Here is a 23,481-nt window from a genome sequence, read left to right on the forward strand (position 1 = left end):
ATCGCACGCGCCCGGCAAGGACTCACTTAATGACCACTTAGAAAAAGGACCCAAGCTCATCAGTGATTTGGTGCGTATTTTACTGCGATTCCGTCTGCACGAGGTTGCACTTGTTGCCGGTATGCAGAAGGCATTTCTGCAAATCAGCGTCCGACCAAAGGACAAAGACGCGCTGAGATTTCTTTGGTATAGCAGTCCACCTATTTTTCAGGAACCTTTGCTCAACGTAGAAGAATGGAGAATGTGTAGGGTACCATTTGGAACTACAGCAAGCCCCTACCTTCTCACAGCCGCACTTCTTCATCACTTCGAAAAGGAAAGGGGTGTCTTGAGAGAAACGGCTAGCTTACTGAAGGACTCCTTCTATGTAGAGGACTTAGTAACGGGTGCAAAATCATACGACGAGGCTATCAAAATAGCAACACAAACAGCAGACATACTGAAAAATGCAGAAATGCGCCTGCGAAAGTGGACGTCAAACTCTGCCGCAGTGCGAAGAGAACTGAGCAGTGGGGACGGCGCCACCTCAGAGGGGACACAAAAGGTCCTTGGTGTGCATTGGATGCCCACAACTGACCGCATGGCAATATCCCTCACAAGTATGCTAACTAACGTGAGCACGGGGAGCAAGACGAAACGAGCGGTTTTACGGGCGTCATCGAGAGTGTTTGACAGTTTGGGCCTAGTGTCTCCGTTTGTGGTACGAGCAGATACTATTTCAGAGGATGTGGGAAAAAGGGCTGGGTTGGGATGAGCCATTACCCTGTGACTTAGAAGCTGAGTGGACACATTGGTGTTCAGATCTCGTGAAGCTCAAAGACCTGCATTTCCCACGTTGCATCGTGTCGAAAAATGGGATCTCTTGGCAGATGCCCATTTTCTGCGATGCAAGCCCACAGGCTTACGGCTCCTGCGCCTACCTAGGATTCAAGACGACAACGGGAAGGTGAGCGTGAACCTTCTTTTCGCAAAATGAAGAGTAGCACCTCTCAAAGCTCTGTCCTTACCTCGGCTCGAATTAATGGCAGCCCTGATTGGAACAAGAATTGCAGCATACTTGCAAGATATAATCCTTCAGGTAGTGCAAACGTACTTTTGGTCTGACCCAATGATTTCTCTACATTGGAATCGTAGCTCAGCCAAAAACTGTAAGCCTTTCGTGGATAATCGAGTTTGCGAAATAGAGTGCAAGCAGCCCAGAACAATGGAACCACTGCCCAGGTGCGGACAATCCAGCCGATTGCCTTACTCGAGGAATGAAAGCAGAGGCACTTTTGACTAACGCACATTGGTGGAACGGCCCCGATTGGCTCTCGAAAGCCTCGAATAGCTGGCCATCGAATAAGTCTCTGCTCGAGAGTGACAGTATATTGGCAAATGAAGAAAGAAAGAAAGAAAGAAAGAAAGAAAGAAAGAAGCAGTCCAGCCAGCTCCTGATTGAGGCATCGCATCTACCTCCTTTTCTACAGGCAGACCATTTCAGCAGTTACATCCGCTTGTTGAGAGTCAGTGCATGGGTCGTTAGATTTGTGCAAAACTGCCGCACTGAAAACTAGAAAGTTCATGCATACCTCACAACCAAAGAGATGCGTGAAGCTGAAAAATACTGGCTGAGGCAGGCTCAGGAGGAGTGTTTCATGTCAGAAATTAACGCCCTGTCACTTGGGAAGAGCTTACCAACGTCATCGCAGATAATCCACTACCAGCCCTTCCTTGACGGGGACGGCTTGATACGTGTTACCGGCGGGCTTCAGTTTTCACTATTGCCTGAAGACATCAAACACCCATTGCTACTTCCAAAGGACGACGCGATCACAAAGCTTGTCATTTAAGTAGCTCATCTGCGGACTGTCCACGGAGGGCTGGAGACAACAATGACAGAAGTGCGTGAGAAATTTTGGATCCCGAGCTGCCGTCAAGTGACGAAGAAGGTCATAGGAAAGTGCCCGGTGTGCCTCCGACAGCGACTCAAGCCAGCGACCACTTCAGAAGCGCCTCTACCAAGTGATAGAGTGAGTGGTAGTCATGCATACGATGTCACTGGTATTGATTTCGCTGGACCCTTATACACGACGACAAAGAAGGTTATCTCAAAGTGCTACATCGCCCTTTTTACCTGCGCTACAACGAGGGCCATTCATTTGGAGCTTGTCTCCAATTTAAAAACAGAGTATTTCCTGCTTGCCCTAAGACGTTTTGTGGCTCGAAGAGGAATGCCATCTGTCATTTATAGTGATAATGCATGAACGTTTAAGAAGGCATCAAAGGACATCAAGACACTCTGGAACATAGTTCCCAGTAGAGAAACGCAGGACTACTGCAGTTCGCAGCAGATCACCTGGAAGTTCATAATTGAAAGAGCAGCGTGGTGGGGACGCTGGTGGGAACGTATGGTAAGATCCGTAAAAGTCGCCCTACGGAAAATTCTCGCTCGTAAAAGCGCATGGGCTGATGGAAGGAGGAATACAGCTGTAACTATTGTAGTGGTTCGCAGGACGACACATCGATGAAGACTAGTGCGTGGCCCCCAGGCCCACGCCCAAAGGAAAAAGCCCCGTTTATTGCAACCTGACAAGTATATATACAGACACGGAGTACGTCACGCATGCGCCGAGCATCACAAGAGTACACGTGCACTTGCTACGATAGATACTATCACACGAGGATCGATAACACCACATCTTCCCTTTCCCTTTGAGAAAACTAAAGGAGCAACTTGTAAAACAAAATACAACAACTATTCAATGGAAGCGGTTCCATGAGTGGCATTCACAAATACCGTACCGTTCCGGCTTTCTTACTTTTAGACCAAAGCGTGTGACATGTTCACACTGTACCGCAGGCGAAGAGGTTTCCGGCGGCGGCTGCAACGGATCACTTGGGAGAGCTTCCGTTTCGTTCTCCGCGGGACCGTCTGGGACAGTTTGTGCAGTGGAAACAGAGTTTCCGTTCTCCTCTGTACCGTCTAGGCTAGACAGAAATTCATACTCCCCGTCCCTGGAATCCGAGCCTCTGTTTGGCGCCTGCTTGATTAGCGCTCGCTGGTTTCGTTCAATCTGGCCCCCGCTCTCAAAACCCACAATATACGAGCGTGGCCGCTTTGCGCGCTGAAGCACCACACCTTTTCGCCTGTAGTCCTTGACCCAAACAGAATCACCTGACACCAACGGGAACATATGTCGGGCAGCATGCCGGCGATCATAATTTTGCCGCTGAGTCTCCCTGAAAGCTGCGTCTTTTTCCCGTGCTTCCTTGAGATTGGGGGTCTTTGGTGCCAGCTTCTTTGGGTGGAGAGGCAAGGTAGTGCGAAGGCGCCGCCCCATGAGTAGCTCTGCTGGCGTTTTTCCTAGAGGTCCCGGCGTGTCCCTGTATGCTAACAAAGCCAGATGTAGGTCACCAGATTTTAGCAACAGCTCTTTCACAGTTTTTACCATTCTTTCTACCTCCCCATTTGCCTGCGGGTACCTAGGGCTACACGTCACACGTTTGAATCCATAACAGTTCGCGAACTGGCTGAACTCCTGGCTGCCAAATTGAGCACCGTTATCGGTTACCAGCGTTTCCGGTATACCGTGCGTAGAAAACACTTTCTTGAGATGATAAATAACTTCTGTGCTGTTAAGAGAGGTCAGCGGACACAATTCTGGAAATCGAGATAAGTAATCAACTATGAGCAAGTAGTTACAGCCTTTCACATGGCAGATATCCGCGGCAACCCTTTGCCATGGCCGAAAAGGTGTCTCGGTCGGGATCATTGGCTCGCACGGCTGGAAGCGAAATTGGGAACACGTGCGGCAGTCGGCAATGAATACAGCAAGCTGAGCGCTTAAGCCTGGCCACCACACAGACTTCCTTGCCCTTGCTCTACACCTTACAACCCCCTGGTGGCCCTCATGAAGCAGTTTTAACATTCTGCTTCTAAGGCAGTATGGCACAACAATGCGAGTGCCGTGCATGAGGACACCTTTACATACGCTCAAAACGGCGCGATCCTGCCAATAGGGCCTCAAAACGGCCGATAACGAAGGTAGACTAGGCCACCCCTCACGGATGTAGCGACACAACGTACGACAAGTCTCGTCCTTCGCCTGTTCTTCGGCTACTAGCCCGAAGTGCTGCGACTAGCTCAACTCAGATAACACGCCGGCAACGTAACAGTTGACTTCATCGACCGAAAGAAAGTTCTTCGTCTTTTGACCTGCCACAGGTGCTCTGGAGAGTGCATCAGCTATTTCGAGATTTTTGCCCGGGACATACTGCACCTCAAAGCTGAACCGCATTAGCCGCATTCTGAACCTTTGAATGCGAGGCGGAACCAGATCAAGTGGCGTCTTTCCTAGCAAAGTAACCAACGGTTTGTGGTCTGTTTCCACAGTAATATGCAGTCCACGCACATAGCTTTCGAGACGTTCCGCGGCCCATGTTATAGCTAAAGTCTCCTTTTCAATTTGCGCATAGCGCATTTCAGTTGGAGTCAATGACCTTGAGACGAAAACAACTGGCCGATTTTCTTTATTAGGTTGTAGTTGCAGTAAAACTGCTCCTAGGCCGTACGACAAAGCATCTGCAGAAATAATCGTTGGACGTTGTGCATAAAACTTAGCCATACACCTATCTGAGCAGATAGCACTCTTCACGCTATCAAAAGCTATCTGCTGAGGCGCTGCCCACACCCACTCAGTGTTCTTTTGCAGCAGTTGACGCAAAGGCGTCGTTTGCTCAGCCAAGTCTGGAATGAATCGTGAACAATGATTAGCAAGACCTAAAAATATGCGCATTTCTGCAACGTTCGATGGCGGCTTTAGATCTGCAATTGCTCGAACATTCGCCGGATCCGGGCGTATGCCATCTTGGCTCACGCGGCACCCAAGAAAACAAAGCTCTTTTACACTGAACTGGCACTTTTCTTTGTTTAGGGTCACACCATTTTCGGCCAAGCGTTCCAAGGTGCGAAACAATCGTTCGTCGTGTTCCTTCTGAGTAGAGCCAAAGACAAGGACATCGTCCATTAGGTTCACTACGCCCGGAATTCCCTCAAGAATCTTGCACATTTGGTTTTGGAAATACTCCGGAGCCGAAGTTATGCCAAAGGGTAGCCGCTCAAAGCAATAACGGCCAAACGGAGTAATGAAGGTTGTGAGCAGCTGACATTCTTTTGCTAACCTCACTTGATGGAAACCAGAGTTTGCGTCGAGTTTGGAAAACTTGACGGCACCGCTGAGCAACCCGAGTGTCTCATCAACAGTGGGCAGCACAAATCTTTCGCGTTGCACCGATTTGTTTAGTTGAGTCAGGTCAACGCATATTCGCACTTGTCCTGACGGCTTCAAGACGGGCACTATGCCAGCACACCACTCCGTAGGCCCTTGAACTTTACGAATGACCCCATTCTTTTCCATCTCTTCCAGCTCTTGTTTCACGCCATCTCGCAGCGGGATGGGTATGCGACGAGCAGTGTGAATGGCATAGGGTACGGCATCTGGTTTAAGACGAATACAGTATTCGCCTTTCATGGTCCCCAGACCGCGGAACAAGGAACCAAATCGCGTCTGCACTACCTGATGAACCGATGCTTCGTCCACAAATTTAACTATTCCCAGGGCTTCTATTTCGGGTAAGCCAAGAATCGGATTGCTCACCGAATCGACAACGAACACATCCTGTCTAACCGAAGCACGCTTCCACAGATTGTCGGCAGTAAACTTTCCCTTCAAGTTCAACCTGTCACCGCCTGGTCCCATCAGAATAACATCAGTAGGCTGTAGTACCTTGGGAAGCGCTGGAAACGACCCTGGGACAACATTTACCTCGGCTCCCGTGTCAACTTTCGCCGAAACAACTGCACCATTAATAGCAATCTGAACAAAGCGAGCCTTTGCAGACGACACAGCCAAATCTCCCACGGAAAATGTCACACAATTCATGTTCGGTTGCTCACCCCGAGGACTGCGGATGCCTACCTCTGAAGGCCATGCTTCGGGTTCCGTAGTCCTTTGTGTCCGTGAGCAGACAGCTGCGAAATGTCCCCGGCGCTGGCACACGTAGCACAGTGCTCCTCTGGCAGGGCACGACGACCTCGAATGAGGGCCCCTACCGCAAGCGGCACACGTCTGGTGATCCGGACGTCTCTGGTTCGATGTCCGCCTATGAACAGTGTCGACTTCAGCCCTCGTCAGGGATTGATGCTCTTCGCGGTCCACAACGCTCCGAAGATCCTGCTGCTGTCGCTGCACAGCTTCTTTCAGGCGTGCCTTGGTGAGAGCACTTTTCAGAGTCAGCGCCGCATCCATTTGAAGAGCTTCCGACAACTTTGCGTCCCGTAGTCCAACTACAAACCGGTCGAGAATCATCCGCTCTTTCATCTCCCCGTAGTCGCATCTATCAGCCAGCGTATGTAACTCCGTAACATACTGATCTACAGACTCGCCTGGTTCTTGGTGGCGGCGATGGAAGCACGCACTTTCGTAGACTAAGTTCCTTGTGGCGACAAAATGGGTGTCGAACTGTGTCTTCAACACGTCGTATTTCTTCGAGTCTTCCTCGGACAAGTTGAATGTCTTGAAAATGTTGCGTGCCTGTCGTCCCATCGTGTACAGCAACGTACGCACCTGAGCCTCTTGAGTTCGCTCATTAAGTCCTGAGGCGAATCGGTAGTCATCGAATTCTTGTATCCACCCAGGCCACTCGGACGTCTTGTCGAAGTTGAAGCTCACTGGCGGCTGCACCAAAAAAGGCTGAGACGAAACCTTCGTTTCTTCCGACATTTTCTGGGCTGTTATCCGGCTGGTATACGATGCTGCTGGCGGCCGGCCACAGGCGGTAACCTTACGTCTGCCGTGGGTCACGTATAGCCTGGTCAACCACTTCTGACACCATGTAGTGGTTCGCAGGACGACACATCGATGAAGACTAGTGCGTGGCCCCCAGGCCCACGCCCAAAGGAAAAAGCCCCGTTTATTGCAACCTGACAAGTATATATACAGACACGGAGTACGTCACGCATGCGCCGAGCATCACAAGAGTACAGGTGCACTTGCTACGATAGATACTATCACACGAGGATCGATAACACCACAACTATACTGAACTAAAAGGGGCAAAGTTGCGACAAAAAAACCAAAATTGGAATATGGTGAACTTTTTTGAGGGTTCAACATGTCAGCTCCAGTAAATCTGCCAAAGGCTGTTTTCGGTGTCGGCGTCAGAATACGAAGCGCCATCTGCCTTGGGTTTTGGAGTGCAAAAACAAAAAGTGTAATAATGTATTTAAATCCCCACTGCACTTTTTTGAGAGGATGCTGCAACACGCCATCACAAGTGCTGATGCTGCGCTTCACCGCAGAGGTTCCAGCCATAGGGTGCTAATGTAACTCCCAGTGTTCTCCAATGGAGACCAAAGCAGAGAGAAGGTCGTGAGCAAGCGCCGGTGGAAAACTCGAAGCAATCATTTTTGCATGCTCATCGGAGGACGGCGCCTCCAACAAGGGGCAGTTAGAACAGGGTATTGCGTCGTTTGTAACTACTGATACAACGCAGTCGGCGGCAAGGCACACCGTGGCAAACACCATGACTTTCGGGTGGGTCGGAACACACGAGACAAAGGCGGACGCCTAGTTCGTCTCCCTTCTACTCGTAGTGTAGGAATACGCTCTTCGTCATGTGCCCGCAGGAAAGCGTTTGAGGGAAAACGGCAGAAAAACCGCGCCTCAATGCTAATTTCGTGATCAGTTTCGTCTTTTGTGTACTCTACCATGCTTCACTGGTTAGTGTCCTTAGACTATTTTTGGCGGAAAGTAGGGCGCTTATATGACACAAAAAAAGTTATCTTGAACCCATGATAGTAGTGAAACCATCCCACATCATAGCGCGTATACTGAAAGTGTAGGCTGCATAGCCGAACACTGTTTTCATTCGCGCATTGGACCACAAACACAAAGTTTATTCTTTTTTTTTCTTTCGGCAAGGTAGCTTGCGCATGTGATGAAGTACGACTAGCGTATGCAGTGACATTGCCTATGTCCGTTTGAAGACATCAACATTAGAGTAAAATTCTTTCAGTTCTCTTTATCGGAGAATTAAGTAAACATTGTGCACACACCGCGACGAGCCTGAGCTCCAGCGAAGTCATGAGGCAGAACTTGCATGAAGAGCTCGAAGCTTTTCTTTCGAGTGCCGTCTAGCTGAAACAACATTCATAATTTCCAGCAAGGGTTAGGACCAGCGGCGGCGCAAAACGGTGTAACTTTTTTGCGAAGCTTTTTTCCTCTGTTATTATCGCAGCCTCTCGCGTTGTGCTTATTATGTCGTCCTCTTCATTATACTTAGTCTTTCGCAATGCGCAGTGAAGGTTTCAGAAGGCCGCGAAAGATCGAGAGAGTGGGACTGTTCTTCAACTAGCGGAAAGCTCGTTAGGAATGCAGGCAGCGACATTGAACCAGCTGCTAAGTACGCAAAAAAGATGCGCCTCATTGTGTCGCAAAGAAAATGTACCTAGCACCGGCGTAGCCAACGCCGGTGAAGTGTCTGTCACAAGAGCTCGTGTTCCGCGGCGACATTATTCGTAGTCTCATATTTGTAGTGGTTAAAGGAACGGCGGGCTCTCCGAACGACGTGACGCTCCCAGTGTTCTCAGTAGCGCGTGCTGGAGTCGCCTTGCCTTTTATGGCGCCAGAACGGCTATGATCACGGGAGTCACTGCATACCATAAGCGCCTAAGGTAGCAGAGCGGATCAGCTGAGGAAAATGGCTCCTATGGAGGTTGCTCGAGAATGGAATGTGGATACGAAATCTGTGTGCGTCCCAGTATATGACACCTTTGTCACTTTTTCTATGTCTCGTTAAGAACGGCTCTCGAAGTTCTCCTGCAGAATGTTCCAGGCTCTTCCGGCTATTGTTTCACATTTACAATGGCTATGGAAGGCTAGACAAGACTGCCAGTTTGTTTTCAGCAGGAGGCGGAAGCTGCCTGATGTGTGTTTTCTCTTTCGGGTCACGATACACTGCCCACTTCATAACAACTCCTTACCACCGCACCACAAAGCACAAGTGTCATCGATCTGCTCGAGGGCACTCCCAAGGGGCGATTAATTGATACAAGGAAATCGGTGGCAGAAGACTAACATCGGGAGGGACCTGGACTGTGCCGTGAAAGACGAAATTAAGGAAGTGAAGGAGGGAACGTAGGGTATAAATCGCACATTTTTTTAGGCTATTTGTCAATGTGTTACCTGAGGTACGCAATACCTTGAACTTGTTGATATTTTTATCACGTTTATGTGCTGTCATGTGATTGAGTTTGAGAGTGACATGTGTCTAATGAATGTATATTCTGTTATCATTTTCCAGCCACTGTTCGATGACATCGAAGGACCGAAATTAAATTTTAATGACATTTCAGGTAAGATGACCAACTTCTCAAGCAATCATGGATGGTGATGAACTAGGTGATCGCTTGTTTACTGCTAACAGTGTCTCAGTTCCGGTGTTTGAATAGGGGGGGGTTAACGGCACACCTTCCGAATACAGGGCAGATCATTTTCTGCTAGCTTACAGGAGGAAAGAGCACGATGCGTTTGGAAACGAGAACGGCAGTATTTTAATCCTTTCAAACAAACAGACTTCAAAAACACAGCCATGGGAGGTCCACCTGAGCCTGGCAGTCAAGCGCAGCGGCCAAAACTTGGAAGAGAAAGCGGCGATAAAACGTCGTCGCCCTATACCGCGGCACTGCCCCCTTCAACTTCGACCTTCTGCCTTATATTGTCTTTACTCCCCGTGTGTTTCGAAGCGCAACGCTTCACTACGAGGGTCGGAGCCGAGCTTCGCGTATGCCGTGCATCCCAATGGTGAATTAGGCGCATGCGCGAAACCGAGTGACGTCACGCGCGGCGCAGCTGGCCGCAGCCGTCGCCGCAGATGCGTCACTAATTAAAAAGAAACTGCGTAGAGGTTGGAAATCGAACCAGGGCCTTTCACAATTGAAGCGGAGAGGCTACCATTCCGTCACGAATGCTCAAGGTTTGAGCATGAATAAAGGCGCACCTAGTAAATGCATGGGTTTCATAAATAAAATAAAAAGAACAAAAAATAAAATAAATTAAAAAGAATTAAAGATAAAAGGAAGATTCATAAAAATGAAATGAAAAAAACGTGTAATGTAAAGAAAAATACAATCCAACTCAGAAAAGAAACGAAAAGAAAAACAAGATGAGAAAAATGAAATATGATACATTCGAAAATAAAACAATAAATAATAAGTAAAAAACAAAAATAACAAAATAAAAAACATTAAATATCAGGAAAGAAACAGAAATAAACAATGAAAACAGAGAAATAAATTATGAAAGAAAAAAATAACTAAGAGACAAACAGAGCGCCAGGAAACGCTTTCGCCTTGCTGCACTTTAGAGAGCCAAAGTACCCCCTGAATTTTAACCGCGCCGATTTTCGTCTCCTCCGCCTCCGCCCAGGCAGTGTGTGGACGGCCGAGCATCTCCGCCGTTATCGTGGTGCTCCCAGTGCATTGCGCGCGAACTGCGACAGCCATGACGCCATACCAAGCGTAACTAAAGCCTTTCGCTTGTATATCCAGGCTTAACCTGAGTTAAGCCGCTGCCTAATTTACTCTACGTACGTGTGCGTGACCGGGGGCCAAAGTGAACAGGAACAGTGCGGGGACACTCCCGGATTTGGGTGCTCGTGTCTTGGCCAGGATGGGGCCTCCTCGGTGGCGCCTGCGAGGCGAGTTTGGGCTGAAACGGCCTGGTGGCTTGTCCAGGATGGGGCATCCTCGGTGGCGCCTGCGAGGTGAGTTTGGGCGTGAAACGGCCTGGTCAGGCAAAAACGACCGGGCAACCTCGTCAAAGCAGCGGCCTCTTCGACGGCAAGCCAGCCGTTTGAGTGCTGTGCTCTATGCGGTCACTCTTTGTGTATGTGTACCGCAAAGTTAATTCAGAGTTTTTTGTTTTATTGCGAAAGCAATACTACTTGCACTTTCACGCATTTGCCGTGCCGCGGCGGTGACCACCACTGACCTTCATTTGACCTTGATTGCATTAGATTGGATTGGATGGCATTGGACTAGATTGGATTGGACTGGACTGGATTTTATTGGATTAGATTAGATTAGATTGGATTAGATTAGGTTGGATTGGAATGGAATGGAATGGATTGGATTGTATTGGATTGGAGTGGAGTGGATTGGATTGGATTGGATGGTATAACCGATTCATCACCACAAGTCTAACCACAAGCACCGTCACCAGCTACATTACCAGCTGAACCATGGCGTCGGCACCGATATTGCTTTCGCAATTACGGGACTTGACCAAGCTAAGCCACAGCGAATTTCTTTGTTAAAGAATGCGTCTCCGTGTGTCCACTGTCCCTTCTGTATCCGTCGTTGCAAGATTCGAGCCCCACATTTTACAACATAACGCCGAAACCTGGAACTGCGATCTCCACGACTTGGAGAACTTCTGAAAGCTGGAACCAGGCTGCGACGGTAACGGATAAAGGGAGTGACGCCACAGTACCCATTTGACGCAATCATGCAGAGAGCGAAAGAAAAGTGAACAGCGCGTCGACAGCAAATTTCGAAGCTGATCCAACGAGGGCAAGGCTGCTCTGCGCACGACAACCATCGGAACGCTGTGCTCCCTCACTGAAAGACATGAGGCCAACAACAAACTGCTTAAGTTGAACGCCGAATTGGAAGATGCCGTTGCGGATGAAGACTTTCTTTCGGAGTTTGAGACAGTCATTTGGTACGAGGATGAAGCCAGGGACATGCCTGGACAGCTCAAGGCGGAGGAAGCTGAATTCCTTAGAGCTCCTCGCTTATTGACTAAAGAGGCGGCAGAGCCAAAGCGGGGAAGCCAACATAGCGGCGGAGAAGCTGCTCATCACAGTGAAATCAAGGTGCCCACTTATCAGCTTCAACATGCAACTCGATGAGCTCGCCTGTGGAGCAGCTTTTGGGAGCACTTTAGAGAATCCGTTTATGGGAATAGAAACCTCACTAAGGAAGAAAATTTTCCTTACTTGAGCAGCCTTCTTAGCCGAGCAGCGACGTCATCGATAGCGGGATTACAGGCGACGACGGTGGAATGATACGACAATGCATTGAATGTTCTGTCGGAGTGCTTGGGTGACACCCTACAGATTATCTGGAAGCACCTTACCCGGTTTAGGTCGCTACTATCCGTGACATCATCGACGACGTGCGAAGCCTGCGGAAACTCATGGACCGCGTTCAATGCAATGTGCGCGGACTGAGTGGTCTTAAGGTGAGCTCGACCACCTATTCGCTATAATGACAGACACTCTCATGAAGGCCCTACCAGCCGACATTGTCGTTGAATATTATAAACTGCTCGAAATACTCCGGATTTGTCGCATTCGGCTAGCGATGCTCAGGACAGTGAGGCTACATCTCACGGGCCCAGCAGACGAGGAGCTGTAGCAACTTCTGAATTTTTTGCCAGTCGAAGATGAAAGCCTGGAAAACAGTCGAATTGGCAGTAATAGAGAGAACAACCGAGGCACAGGAAAGTGAAAGGAACCAGTTGTCTCGCCTGGCAACGACTGCTGTACTGCACGCAACTTCACAACTATCGGAACAGTGCTTTTTCTGTGGCTCACCTGCTCACAACGCTGCGGATTGCGACGATGAAGTAAATCGGAAAAAAAAAGATTGCAAAGGCTTAAAAGTGACAACTGCTGCTTCCGATGTACCTTAGGAGGACATCGTTCGTAAGGCCTGCCGGCGCTGACTGAAATGTGGAAAGGGTAGAGGTAGACATGTGTCACCGGCATGCGACCTGTACTGGAAACCGAGGAAACTATAAGAGACTGCAAGATGGGATAATAACAGCTTGCGTGTCAGCAGCCGGAATTCCATCAACAATGACAGTCATCTGCAAAACTTCCAGCCCTGGGCTGTTGGAGAAGGTTGGGGCGGTTACATTCGAGGCATCCTGGATGGGTGAGCAACCGCACTTTTATCCGTGAGGACATCTCTAAATTTCAAGGCCTCAAAGGAAGAGGAAAGACCATTCTCCATCTGCGTACATTCCGGACATCCACATCAGGAACAGAAAAACATCGCCTTGTAGAAGTCCGCCTTCGCAGCCAGTACGATGACAAGGAATGCATTACAGAGGCTATTGAGGTTCCTTTCATCTGCAGCGAGAAAGTCTAGGCGGCTGTCGAAAAGCAGACAACCTTTCATTGCCGGGCTCGCCAGCGGTACACGGAATTGGGCTTATTATTCGCGCTGAACAACTGTGGAAATTTATGACAGACGAAATTCAAGGCTCTGAGCCAAACGCTGATTTGGTTGCCCTGGAGTCGGCCTTCGGGTGGATGTTTCAGGGTCCCGTATGAGTGCATACCTCAGCTGAGAATTCGGCCAACTTCTGAGTTCTTAGGATGAGTGCGGACCTTGAAAGCACTTGTAAAGGGCTTCTGGGACTAGGGCAGCATTGATATTACAGACCAAACCGGAGGGTCAATTGAGGAAGGGGAAGCGATTGTTCGCCAGCTTGAAGGAACCATCAGTACGAGGAACGACCGCTACTTATTTCCCCTTCTGTGAAAACAAAGCAGGCGACATCTTTGTGACAACCGCTCCCGGGCACTAAAGCGACTGAAGAGCCTGGGGAATAAAGTTCAGCGCACTCCAGAATTCGGCGCGGATTATGAAAGCACAATGCGGAAAGCTACATATATATGTGCTACGCCGAGCCTGTAACCCCTTGTGAGCAAGCCACCCAGCAGGTTCATTACATGCCACTCAACGGTATTTGACGCCTTCTCACATGAGAAAAGGTCTTCCACCCTAAAGGAACATTTTGAGTAGAGAGCCTATGTTCTTGCGGATGTGCTCAAGCTGCTGATCTGATTTCGGCTTCATCAGATCGCTTTCACAGCTGACATTGAAAGGGCATTCTCGCAAATCAGTGTCCGAAAAGAGGGCCGAGATTGCCTCCGTTTTCTCTAGCTTAAGGGCTTGCTGAAGATTGAGGAACCTGATCCTAAAATAGAAGACTGACGAATGAAGCCTTCTCCATTCGGCACCATGGCTAGCCGTTTCCTGCTAAATGCCGCTCTGCAAAATTACCTTAATTAATTTGAGGAGCCAAACTTCAATTCAGTTTATTACCTTAAGTTCCCGCGCACGGGGATTACATAAGGGCCAAAGCAAAAAGTAGTGCACTTCTGGCGGAGTCATTCCACGTCGATGACCTGTTGGTTGGGGAAGACAATCAAAAGGATGGGGGGTATTTTCGCGCAGGCAAATATTATACTTAGAGCTTGCGGGATGAGTCTGCGAAAGTGGTCGTCGATGTCCAAGCGCTTGCAAGACCTATTTGCGTCGGAACAGGGACTGGATGACTCAATTGCAAGGGTCAAAATTCTTGGGCCTATTTGGAATCCTACAAAAGACACAATCATCGTGGTTACAAAGTCCCTCTTAAGCGTTTTGAATAGAGAGAACAACTGCAAAAGACTTCTATGAACAATCGTCACAATATATGACCCTCTTTGGCTGCTCGTGTCTTTTATCGTAGAAGCCATGGCACTCTTCCAGAAATTCCAGCAACGACAGACCGGGTGAAATGACAAACTGTGCAGTGATATCGCAAAGACGTGCGAAGGCTGAAAGCCCCTGCTAAGAGATCTTTTTTCACTGACCGTGCCCCGAAGCGTTGCTGCGTAGTTTGACCACAGACTGTGCAGTTACACATCGTTTGCGGCGCCAGTCGGCAAGTTACGGCACCTCCGTCTACCTACGACAAGAGGACACAAACGGCTGCGTTCACATGGAACTTCTCTGAAAAGGAGCGACGTTTCCCCGACTCGAACTGATGGATGCAGTGCTAGGGGCAAGAATAGCTGTTTCTGGAAGGCTGCTTAATGGTGCGTGCAAGCCGACTGAAAATGATTTAGTGGACAGACTCTGGCGCAACCTTTCTATGGCTGTAAGGAAAGCCTTTGCCAGTTTGTGAGAAACAGAGTTACAGGAGTTCAAACCTGCATTGAGAAAGGCCAATGGAGGCATTGTCCGTGTTCGCAGAACCCCGCAGATCATGTGACATGCGGAGTCACTATACAAAGCTTTCAAGGAGACCGACTGCGGTTGTTTAGACCGTCGTAGCTTTCCGAGAGAGAGGACTCTTGCCAGCTGTAAACGAGATTTAAGTCCCAACGGCAAACAGATTTCGAAGAAAGGAAAGAAGTAAAGGTGTTGCAAGTAAGCAAATTTATGCCGATCTTGGAATTGGCTCACCATAAGAGTTTTTTTTTTCGAGTTTTACAAATAACTACCTAGGTGTTCGAACTGATAACTACTTGCCGGAGCCCGCCAGGCGAAGTTTCTTCTTTTCAAGCCGCGTTAGAGAGAAAGGGCCGAAGCATACAGGTTGAAAGCCGTTCAATAAGAGGCATGCAGGGATGATGACATATCCAGTCTTGGCCAAGGACTCGCAGTGAAACCTCAATCAAGCTTCCAGAAATTACAACCCATTTTGGACACAAATAGAATGCTATGAATGGGACGCACATGAACATGAACTTAATTTCGATGCGAGCTTAACCTGAGTCTATTATCGGTGCTAGAAGTTCCGATGACCCTTCGGGGCAAAACCTTGAGCCAGCCAGGATAAACACATATTTTCGCATGTCTGCTTGGTCTAACTTCGTTAAAACATTGCCAATTGTTAGTGTGACGTTCACCGTTCTTTAAAACTTCGACTGGCTAGCCAGAGGTTGATTTTACGCGGTTCAGCTATCCAAGGCGCATGTTAGGCGTTGTGTCTGAGGCCGCAATGATTTTTTTTTATGCGTCCAAGGGGAAGCCTGCTGTGTTTGATGCCTTCTGAACTGCGTATTCTGAGAATGCGTCCTAAGTTAATGACTTGATGGGTTCTGGGTTTATAGCTCATTTTGTTATGAGTTGTGCTCTATTTGCCTCTGATGCGAAGATCTCTGGACAGGCTGTCGAATAGAATCTCGTGGGAGACGATGTTCTGATTATTGGTAAATGTGAGATCCGGTGTGTTGTCCCCGTTGTCCCCGGTAACACCACTGCCTAATCTCGTAGGCGTACAGGAGCCATTCAGGATGTGAGACAATGTTGCATACATGCATTGTTTATGCCAGTGTCCTCCAGTTCTTTTTTTTCGTTTTGAGTTGCACGCTTGTGGCGTGTCCTGCACTGAAGTCTCCTACAAGTGTGGGGCGCACTCCCACTGTGGTAAAACGGCGAATTGGGGAAGTTGCTTGCCTAATTAGCTTTTAACCTGTTTGCCGGAAACCTAAGAGTAAGTTTGTTGCCCATGGTCGGTAGCTCTGGAGGACCGTCCATCCACGGGATGACGATGCTAGGTACGTGTGGGGTGGGGGAAACTGTCTAATGAGGTCTGTTTGATTCTTGTAGGTGTGTTTTGCGAGTATTTCCTTTCGTATAGAGTGTGTAGTTGAGTAACATGTTAGCGTAGGCATAGTACCTCTTTGCTGTAAGGCAATAATGACCGGTGAGGCTTTATGATTCTCGACTAATGCTTGCAGAGATGTGTCTTCTTTATAGCTACAGTGGCTACACTGCCATGTTGCCTTGGCGTGTTTTCATTTCTATTCTGAACCCGAGTCATGGTCTATGTTCTTGAGATCCGTGCGTGTTACTGGTATGTATGGCCCGCCCCTTAGGGCTCCTCGGCGTGTGTCTGTGGTCACGAAGCCCTGTTGGGCAGCGAATGCTCTAGTGAGGCTTGTTATTGTTTCAGCTATTTGTTGTTGAAGCATGGCTTCGAACCTTTTCTGGAGTCGTGTATTTACGTGTTCTTCAACTAATTTCTTTACCTCGTTTAGGACTGACGTTGTGAATTGTTCAAGCTAGTTCCTAGGTTTCCTGTGAAATACCTGAGAGTTAACAAGTTCCTTGTGTGTGTGTGGTGTGTGTGTGTGGGGGGGGGATGTTGTGTTGCCGCTCGCTCATTTGGTTGGCGATTTGCCTCTTCTGTGGTGTGATATGGAGTCGTTGGGGAGTACCGCTGGCTGACCACGTGTCTGGATCACCGGCGTGGAGGGCAGATGTTGCGGATGAGCCAGACGACGTCCTACAGCGCTGGGACTGATCAGCAAAGGGTGACTCCACAATAATGTATTTGGTAGCGCCAGTAGCGTGATTTTCCGGGTTGGCGACTTAGACTTGATATCTGCCGCTGGTGTCTCGGATGAGGTTCCTTCCTGTGCCGATCACAAAAGTAGATTTTGTTGCATCAATTGCGTTGTCGCATTGTGCTTTAATGGGGTTTAACGTTCCTTAGTGACTAAGGCGATTAGGGGTGCCGTACTGAAGAGATCCGCAAATTTCGACCACCTCGGCTTCTTTAACCTGCACTCACATCGCACAGTACAAGGGCCTATAAGATTTCGCTTCCATCAAAATTCCAGGACCACAGCCAGGATCAAACCAGTGTCTTCGGGGGAGCAGCTGAGCGCCTTAACCGCTCAGCCACCTCTGCGGCTCATTGTGTTTTTCAGGACAGTGGCGGTGTTGTGCGCTTGTCCTTGTCGGCATGCTGGATCGCATGGCTGATCGGTACAAGGATTGCGCGTTGCTCCATCTGCACGTCGGTTGCGCCCCAATGTCTATTCTGTGCATGGGCTTGAAGAAGGTTGCGCATACTTGGTAAAATTGCATAGGGTAGGCACTGCTTTATAGCTCTGCGTAGTGGACTTAAAACATTGTGTGTATACCTTCGAATGTTACTAGTGTGGCGTTCTACCTGCCGAGCAGGCGGTATTGAAGCACCCTCTGATAGTCGGCAAGTGCCTCTGAAAACACTGGAAGCGGAAATATATAAGGCAAAGGTCTCACCCATGTCACTCCAATCACCACTGTACTTTACCAGCTGCAGCCCTCGCATCCCCTGAAATTTCTTATTCACACCCGCCCACCTAACTTTCTGCCAACCCCTGCTGCACTAGCCTTCCTTTGGAATCTTCTCCGTCACTCTTAACGACCAGCGGTTAGCATGGCTTCGCATTACATATCCTCCCAAAACCCATGCCTTGCTCTTGATTTCGACTAGGATGTTTTTAACCCGCATCTGTTCGCTCACCGACTTCACCCGCTTCCAGTCTATTAACTTTGCAGGTATCATTTTTCTTTGCATAGCTTGCTTCTTTGTCCTTAACGTAAACTGAACTCTTTTTGACTAAAACAGGTTTTTCGGCAAGTTGGTAATATTCTTGAGTTATAACGGCAGCGATGAAGCACAAACACAAAGAGTAGGAACATGGAAAAAGATGAACGTTAAACACGTCCGTGTTTCTGCATGTTCCTTCTATTTGTGTTTGTGCTTCTTCGCTGCCGGTATGAATCATGACCCCTGTTTGTCAGCCCCCAAGTTTCTTCTACATAGGCGAGTACCGGCAAGATAAACTACTATATGCCATTCATGATCTGAGAGAACCTCCTTATGCGTTGCACCCAATTCTTATTCTTCAAGTCATTTGCCTGTCATGATCCTTGAATTTTTTCCCTGCTCATGATTCTGCCTGCATGGCAGCCTTACTTATTTCACTTTTTTCTGACGTTATGGACAATTATGGTAGCGCTGCAGGCGTTATAGATTCTGTCCAGTATTTTCACTTAAAACGTCTACACCCTAATACTGCAATGTCTGTAAGGCTGCTGAGATTTCCACTAAGGGAAATTCTTTCTAGTGATAAATGAACGCTATATATGTGGCTTGATTACAATCTTCGCATTTTGGTATCACCTGATTGATTTTGTGAATATGGTGTATTTTGGAATCTTTTTTACGAAAGCCTGCCTGATCATTTTATTGATTAAAGTGTAAGGCTGTATTAACTCTACTAGCTACTATGTAGGCAATACCTTGTAGGAAACGGACAGTAATCTGGTCGATTTTCAATTTTCAAGTCCTAACCTCTCCTGTCGGAGGAATTCAGGTATGGTTAGCATTATTTCAAGCTTCTGGAAAGCTCCAGGTCATAAGGCACTGCGTATACAGGGTGGCTAGTTTTTCTAACAGAGATCTGCTGTTACGTAAATATAACCAATTGCTTTCTCTCTTTGCATTGCTTCTAACGCTTTCTTTACTTCCTCTTTCTCACTAGTGGGATGTCCCATTGCTGTGTGCTATTTTTCCATTAACGTTCCGACTACATTCGGTACTGTAGAGATTTCTACAAAACTATTAGGCTGCTTTAACTACCTCATCCATATTGCTAATAACGTCGCCCTTTTTGTCTCTTGAAGCACGCATCTGAATTTTACCTATGCCTAGTTTCCTCTTTTCACCGCTCTTACGCTACCTCCGTTCTTTAGAGCATTCTCGATTCTCTCCATATTGAACTTCCTGATGGCATCTTCACTGTGTTTATTTATTAACTTTTATAGTCCCGCTAGTTTCGTTCTTTTTAAGCATCAGACTACGGCATGCTTAGGCGTTTCTAAATCAGACCTTTCGTCTCCTAAGATAGCTTGCCGGCGTCCTGTCGAACCATCCTACCGCCTACTTCTACGGTGCACTCCATAATGATAGCTATGAGTTCTCCTTCATTTTTTAAACATTAAGATCATCATCCTCAGTTAAGCCCGCATACTGTTCTGCAACGAAGTCTTGAATTCTTCCAGTTTCTTTTTTACCGCCAAATCGTTAATGGGCTTCCGTTTCACTAGTTTCATCCACAATATCTTCAAATATAAGCTAATTCGATAACTAAGTGCTCTGTGTTTGCTCCTTCGCACCTTTCCGAGGGATTCAACATCCTGTACGGTGACAGGGTGAGCACATAGTATGGGATCTATTTCATTTTTAATCTCACATTTCAGGCCTTTGCACGTCCGCTTCCTGTTCTCTCGTTAGCGGAAGAAAGTATCCAAGATCCGTAAATTATTTCATTCTGTGACCTCTACTAATAACTGTTTCCTGCTATTCCTAGAACGTACGCCGTATTCGCCTACGGCCTTGTCTCCAGCCTGCTTATTGCCTCTATTCCCAATAAAATCACCCATCAGTTAGTGCACAGTGGTTTTTGCTTTGTTCATTGCCGATTCCGCGTCTTCATAGAAGCTTTCAACGACCTGGTCATCATGGCTTGATGTAGGCGCGTGTTCGTGCACCAGCTTCAGCTTGTACCTCTTATTAAGCCTAATTACAATAGCTGCCACCATCTCGCTATTGCTATAAAACTGCTGTGTGTTGCCAGCAGTATCCTGATTGTGAGGAATTCCACACCTAGTTCTCGTCTGTCCGGTAATCTACGATAGCACAGTACGTGCCCGTCCTTTAATGTCCAATATGCCTCATGGGTCCTTCTAACCTGAGGGAGCCCTATACATCCAATTTAATACCCGCTACACCCTCCAACAGCCCTGATATGCTAGCTTCACTGGATAATCTGGCGTGAAACGCTGCCAGGTTCAGTTTCCAATGGACGCCTGCCTGGAGCCTGAGATACTTCGCACCCTCCCCGACATGGGTAGTTGCGCCGCAATTGCTGGGGCCTAACGGCTGAGGGCGAATTGGTTTGTTCATAGAAAGTCATGGCCACGCATTATTCAAAGATGGCCGAATGCTGTTCTGGTGAGGGAGGGCGTTGGCTGCTCTGACCCCCGATATTAGTCCGCTCCACAGGCCTGGATATGCAATTCTATCGAGACGCGTTTTTTTTCCAAACCGGTATCAAATTACGCGGCACCGGCCTTCGACCCTAGCGCCATGCACGTGAGGCAGATACTCTAACTCTACGTCATCGCTCTGACTCCCACAATTAACGAACACACACCTGTGTGGTATAATGAGCGCTTCAGAGATGTGAGAAAAATAGATGATTTGCGGAGTGGTGATGCTTGGCATGAAATAGGCAACACCCAGTTCAAGCATGCAAGTAGCACAACCGCGTTTTTTTTCCAAACCGGTATCAAATTACGCGGCACCGGCCTTCGACCCTAGCGCCATGCACGTGAGGCAGATACTCTAACTCTACGTCATCGCTCTGACTCCCACAATTAACGAACACACACCTGTGTGGTATAATGAGCGCTTCAGAGATGTGAGAAAAATAGATGATTTGCGGAGTGGTGATGCTTGGCATGAAATAGGCAACACCCAGTTCAAGCATGCAAGTAGCACAACCTAGAGTGGGTCGCAGTTTTATGCGAAGCATATTAACGTAGGTTTCGGGCCTTCGCGCATGGAGGAAAAAAAAACTGAGGAGGGAGCGGAGCGTCCGGCGACAACCTTGAAGCCTCGTCTTAACAAGTAAAGATATAGCAAAAAAAGACAGTGTGTCCCCCCCGTGATCGCACCACGTGATAGCGTGCGGTAAAGTCTAGCCCCGCTGCGCGCGCGCATGCGCCGATTAGCGCGGCAGACTAACTGTAGGTCAACTTCCTTGCTGTCGACGCCTGCGCCGCGGGTCGCGCATACGCGCGCACTAAAACATACCGGAATCAAAACATAAAGGACCGGCTCGGAGAGCGAAAAACTGAGGGAGAAAACGACTTCAAAACACTCGGCTTGCGAACGCTGGCCGCGTGACGTCATGCTCCCTCCTTAGTTTTTTTTCCTCCATGCCTTAGCGCGACGCCCGGCAGTGGCCACCATTGACCTTGAAGTGAGATCACATGATGTGACGTCACGTGATGACGTCACACCGGCTGCAGATGGGGCCTCATATCGCGCCGTCGGACGTCGCACAGCGGAGGCCTCCACGCTTCGGTTCGCGCCGTCGCGCGCGACGCGGCGGCGGCGCCACCATCGCTGCATCACGTGATATGTGACGTCACGCCAGGGATGAAGCGGCGCGCGCCCGCCGTCGCGTCAGTCTCTGCGCCCGCAACCGCGCCAGCGTCTTTGCGCCGGGCGTGTGTGCGGTCAAGATGCCTCCAAACGCTAAGGACGTTAAACGTGCAAACCAAGAGTCATGCATTTACGGACCATAAGAGTGTGTTTGTCGGCCTGCAAAGAATAAAGTACGACGATTAACCTAAAACCACGTCTCCGTTACTTAGCCCCATCCACACTGAGGCAACTGCTTGACATGCTTCGCATCCACTGGGCTTAACCTTGATAAGCCTGCAATTTTTTTTATCCCACTCAGATATTTTGAATTTTATGGCTATATCGAACACATAAATTATCGCCATGAAAATCCTGCGTATAAGTATAGGAAAGTCTCGCATTATGTCGAACTACGGAAATCTACACAATTTCGCCGCACTATTCTTGAGATGTTTTGAAAAGCAGTGCAGCGTGCCGACTTTGTGCACTTAAAAATGTACACTTATATGTACATGGACACTAGTTCATTTAAAAATGTACACCTACAAATGTACACTTATCATGAAAAAAAAGACTCCTGTTGCACATTCTCCACCTCTGCATTTTTCCTGGAGAATGAAATGTTTTATAGTTGTTGGCTGTTTTCAGTACAGATTGCGCAGATAACTGGTCCGTATGGCTGCAATAGTTCTCGTCGTTATTCAGTCTACATTGAACTATTTACAGACGCAGCCATTAATCACCCAGCGCCAGTTCCGACATCGCCTGTAGTTGTCATTTTTAACAGTACGAAAAGCTGGTAAACAATAATGCTTTGTGTTTCTTTATTTTCTAGGGTATGCGTACAGAACGCGAATGTATGTGAAGGAACAAGTTGTTCTGTCCATTCATTTCAGCGACGAATTATCCCTAAGTGGTGCGTTTCCAGCTAATGGCATGGTAAGTATTGATGTTGCTATTAGTAGAAATAAATACAGCAAATAAATTAGCCTAGACAAACGGCCTCTGTATTAAGAATTGGTTTTGGAATGTGACGGTACATGCTGTAGTAACCGAATTGTGACGAAAGGGAAAAATTTCTGACAGATACGAAAAAATTACGTGCATATCGGCAGGTAGAGTTTAAGCGCTACAAAATTGCCCATCTTTACAGGCCAGTTGCGTAACCCAATAAATTCAGCGAAAGCTGACCAGACGATTTCGAGGTGATGACCCTGTTGGGCGCCGCCAGGTGCGGTACATTCTGTGGAAATATGCACCCGCTGGACGCTAGCAGCAGTGGTACCTTGCCTTGCCTTAAAAAAAAAATGCGGCAAATGGCACAGAGTTCGGATCCATCGTAGGCAACTCTCGACATTGCGCTCAAAGTAACCCATTTGCAGTGGTGCCAGATCTGGCTATAACCACTGTCTGTTGCATACAGAGCACCAGTGGTCTAATAAACTCGCACATATCTGACCGTTAGATTTATAGGTCGCGCTGTGGCTTATCAGCTGCCGCTAATGGGAAGGGGTCGTTGCGGCAGCTGCAGCCGGCTAAAGGGGAAGAGCAACTATCGCGGTTGCGTGCACACGCAGATGCCAAAAGAAAAGGCGAAAGGTGAAGTCGTCTGAGGAATATGGAGTGCAGCAAACAGTGAACGAAGGAGGAATCTATG

The 23,481-nt window shown here is 48.2% G+C and overlaps 1 protein-coding gene across 1 annotated transcript; it reads right to left on the reverse strand.

Moving 5' to 3' along the window:
* Window positions 1-1,790: 1,790 nt before the first annotated feature.
* Window positions 1,791-6,764, reverse strand: LOC149328855 (uncharacterized). The gene is made up of 3 exons (XM_089559113.1): window positions 5,939-6,764; window positions 2,838-3,643; window positions 1,791-1,862 (listed from the first exon to the last, which is right to left on the reverse strand). The coding sequence occupies exons 1-3, from the start codon at window positions 6,762-6,764 to the stop codon at window positions 1,791-1,793; spliced, it is 1,704 nt and encodes a 567-aa protein (XP_089415239.1).
* Between the last annotated feature and the right edge of the window lie 16,717 nt (window positions 6,765-23,481).

Source organism: Amblyomma mixtum, chromosome 9 (genome assembly GCF_055824585.1).
Source record: "Amblyomma mixtum isolate Tamu chromosome 9, ASM5582458v1, whole genome shotgun sequence".
Taxonomy (NCBI): domain Eukaryota; kingdom Metazoa; phylum Arthropoda; class Arachnida; order Ixodida; family Ixodidae; genus Amblyomma; species Amblyomma mixtum.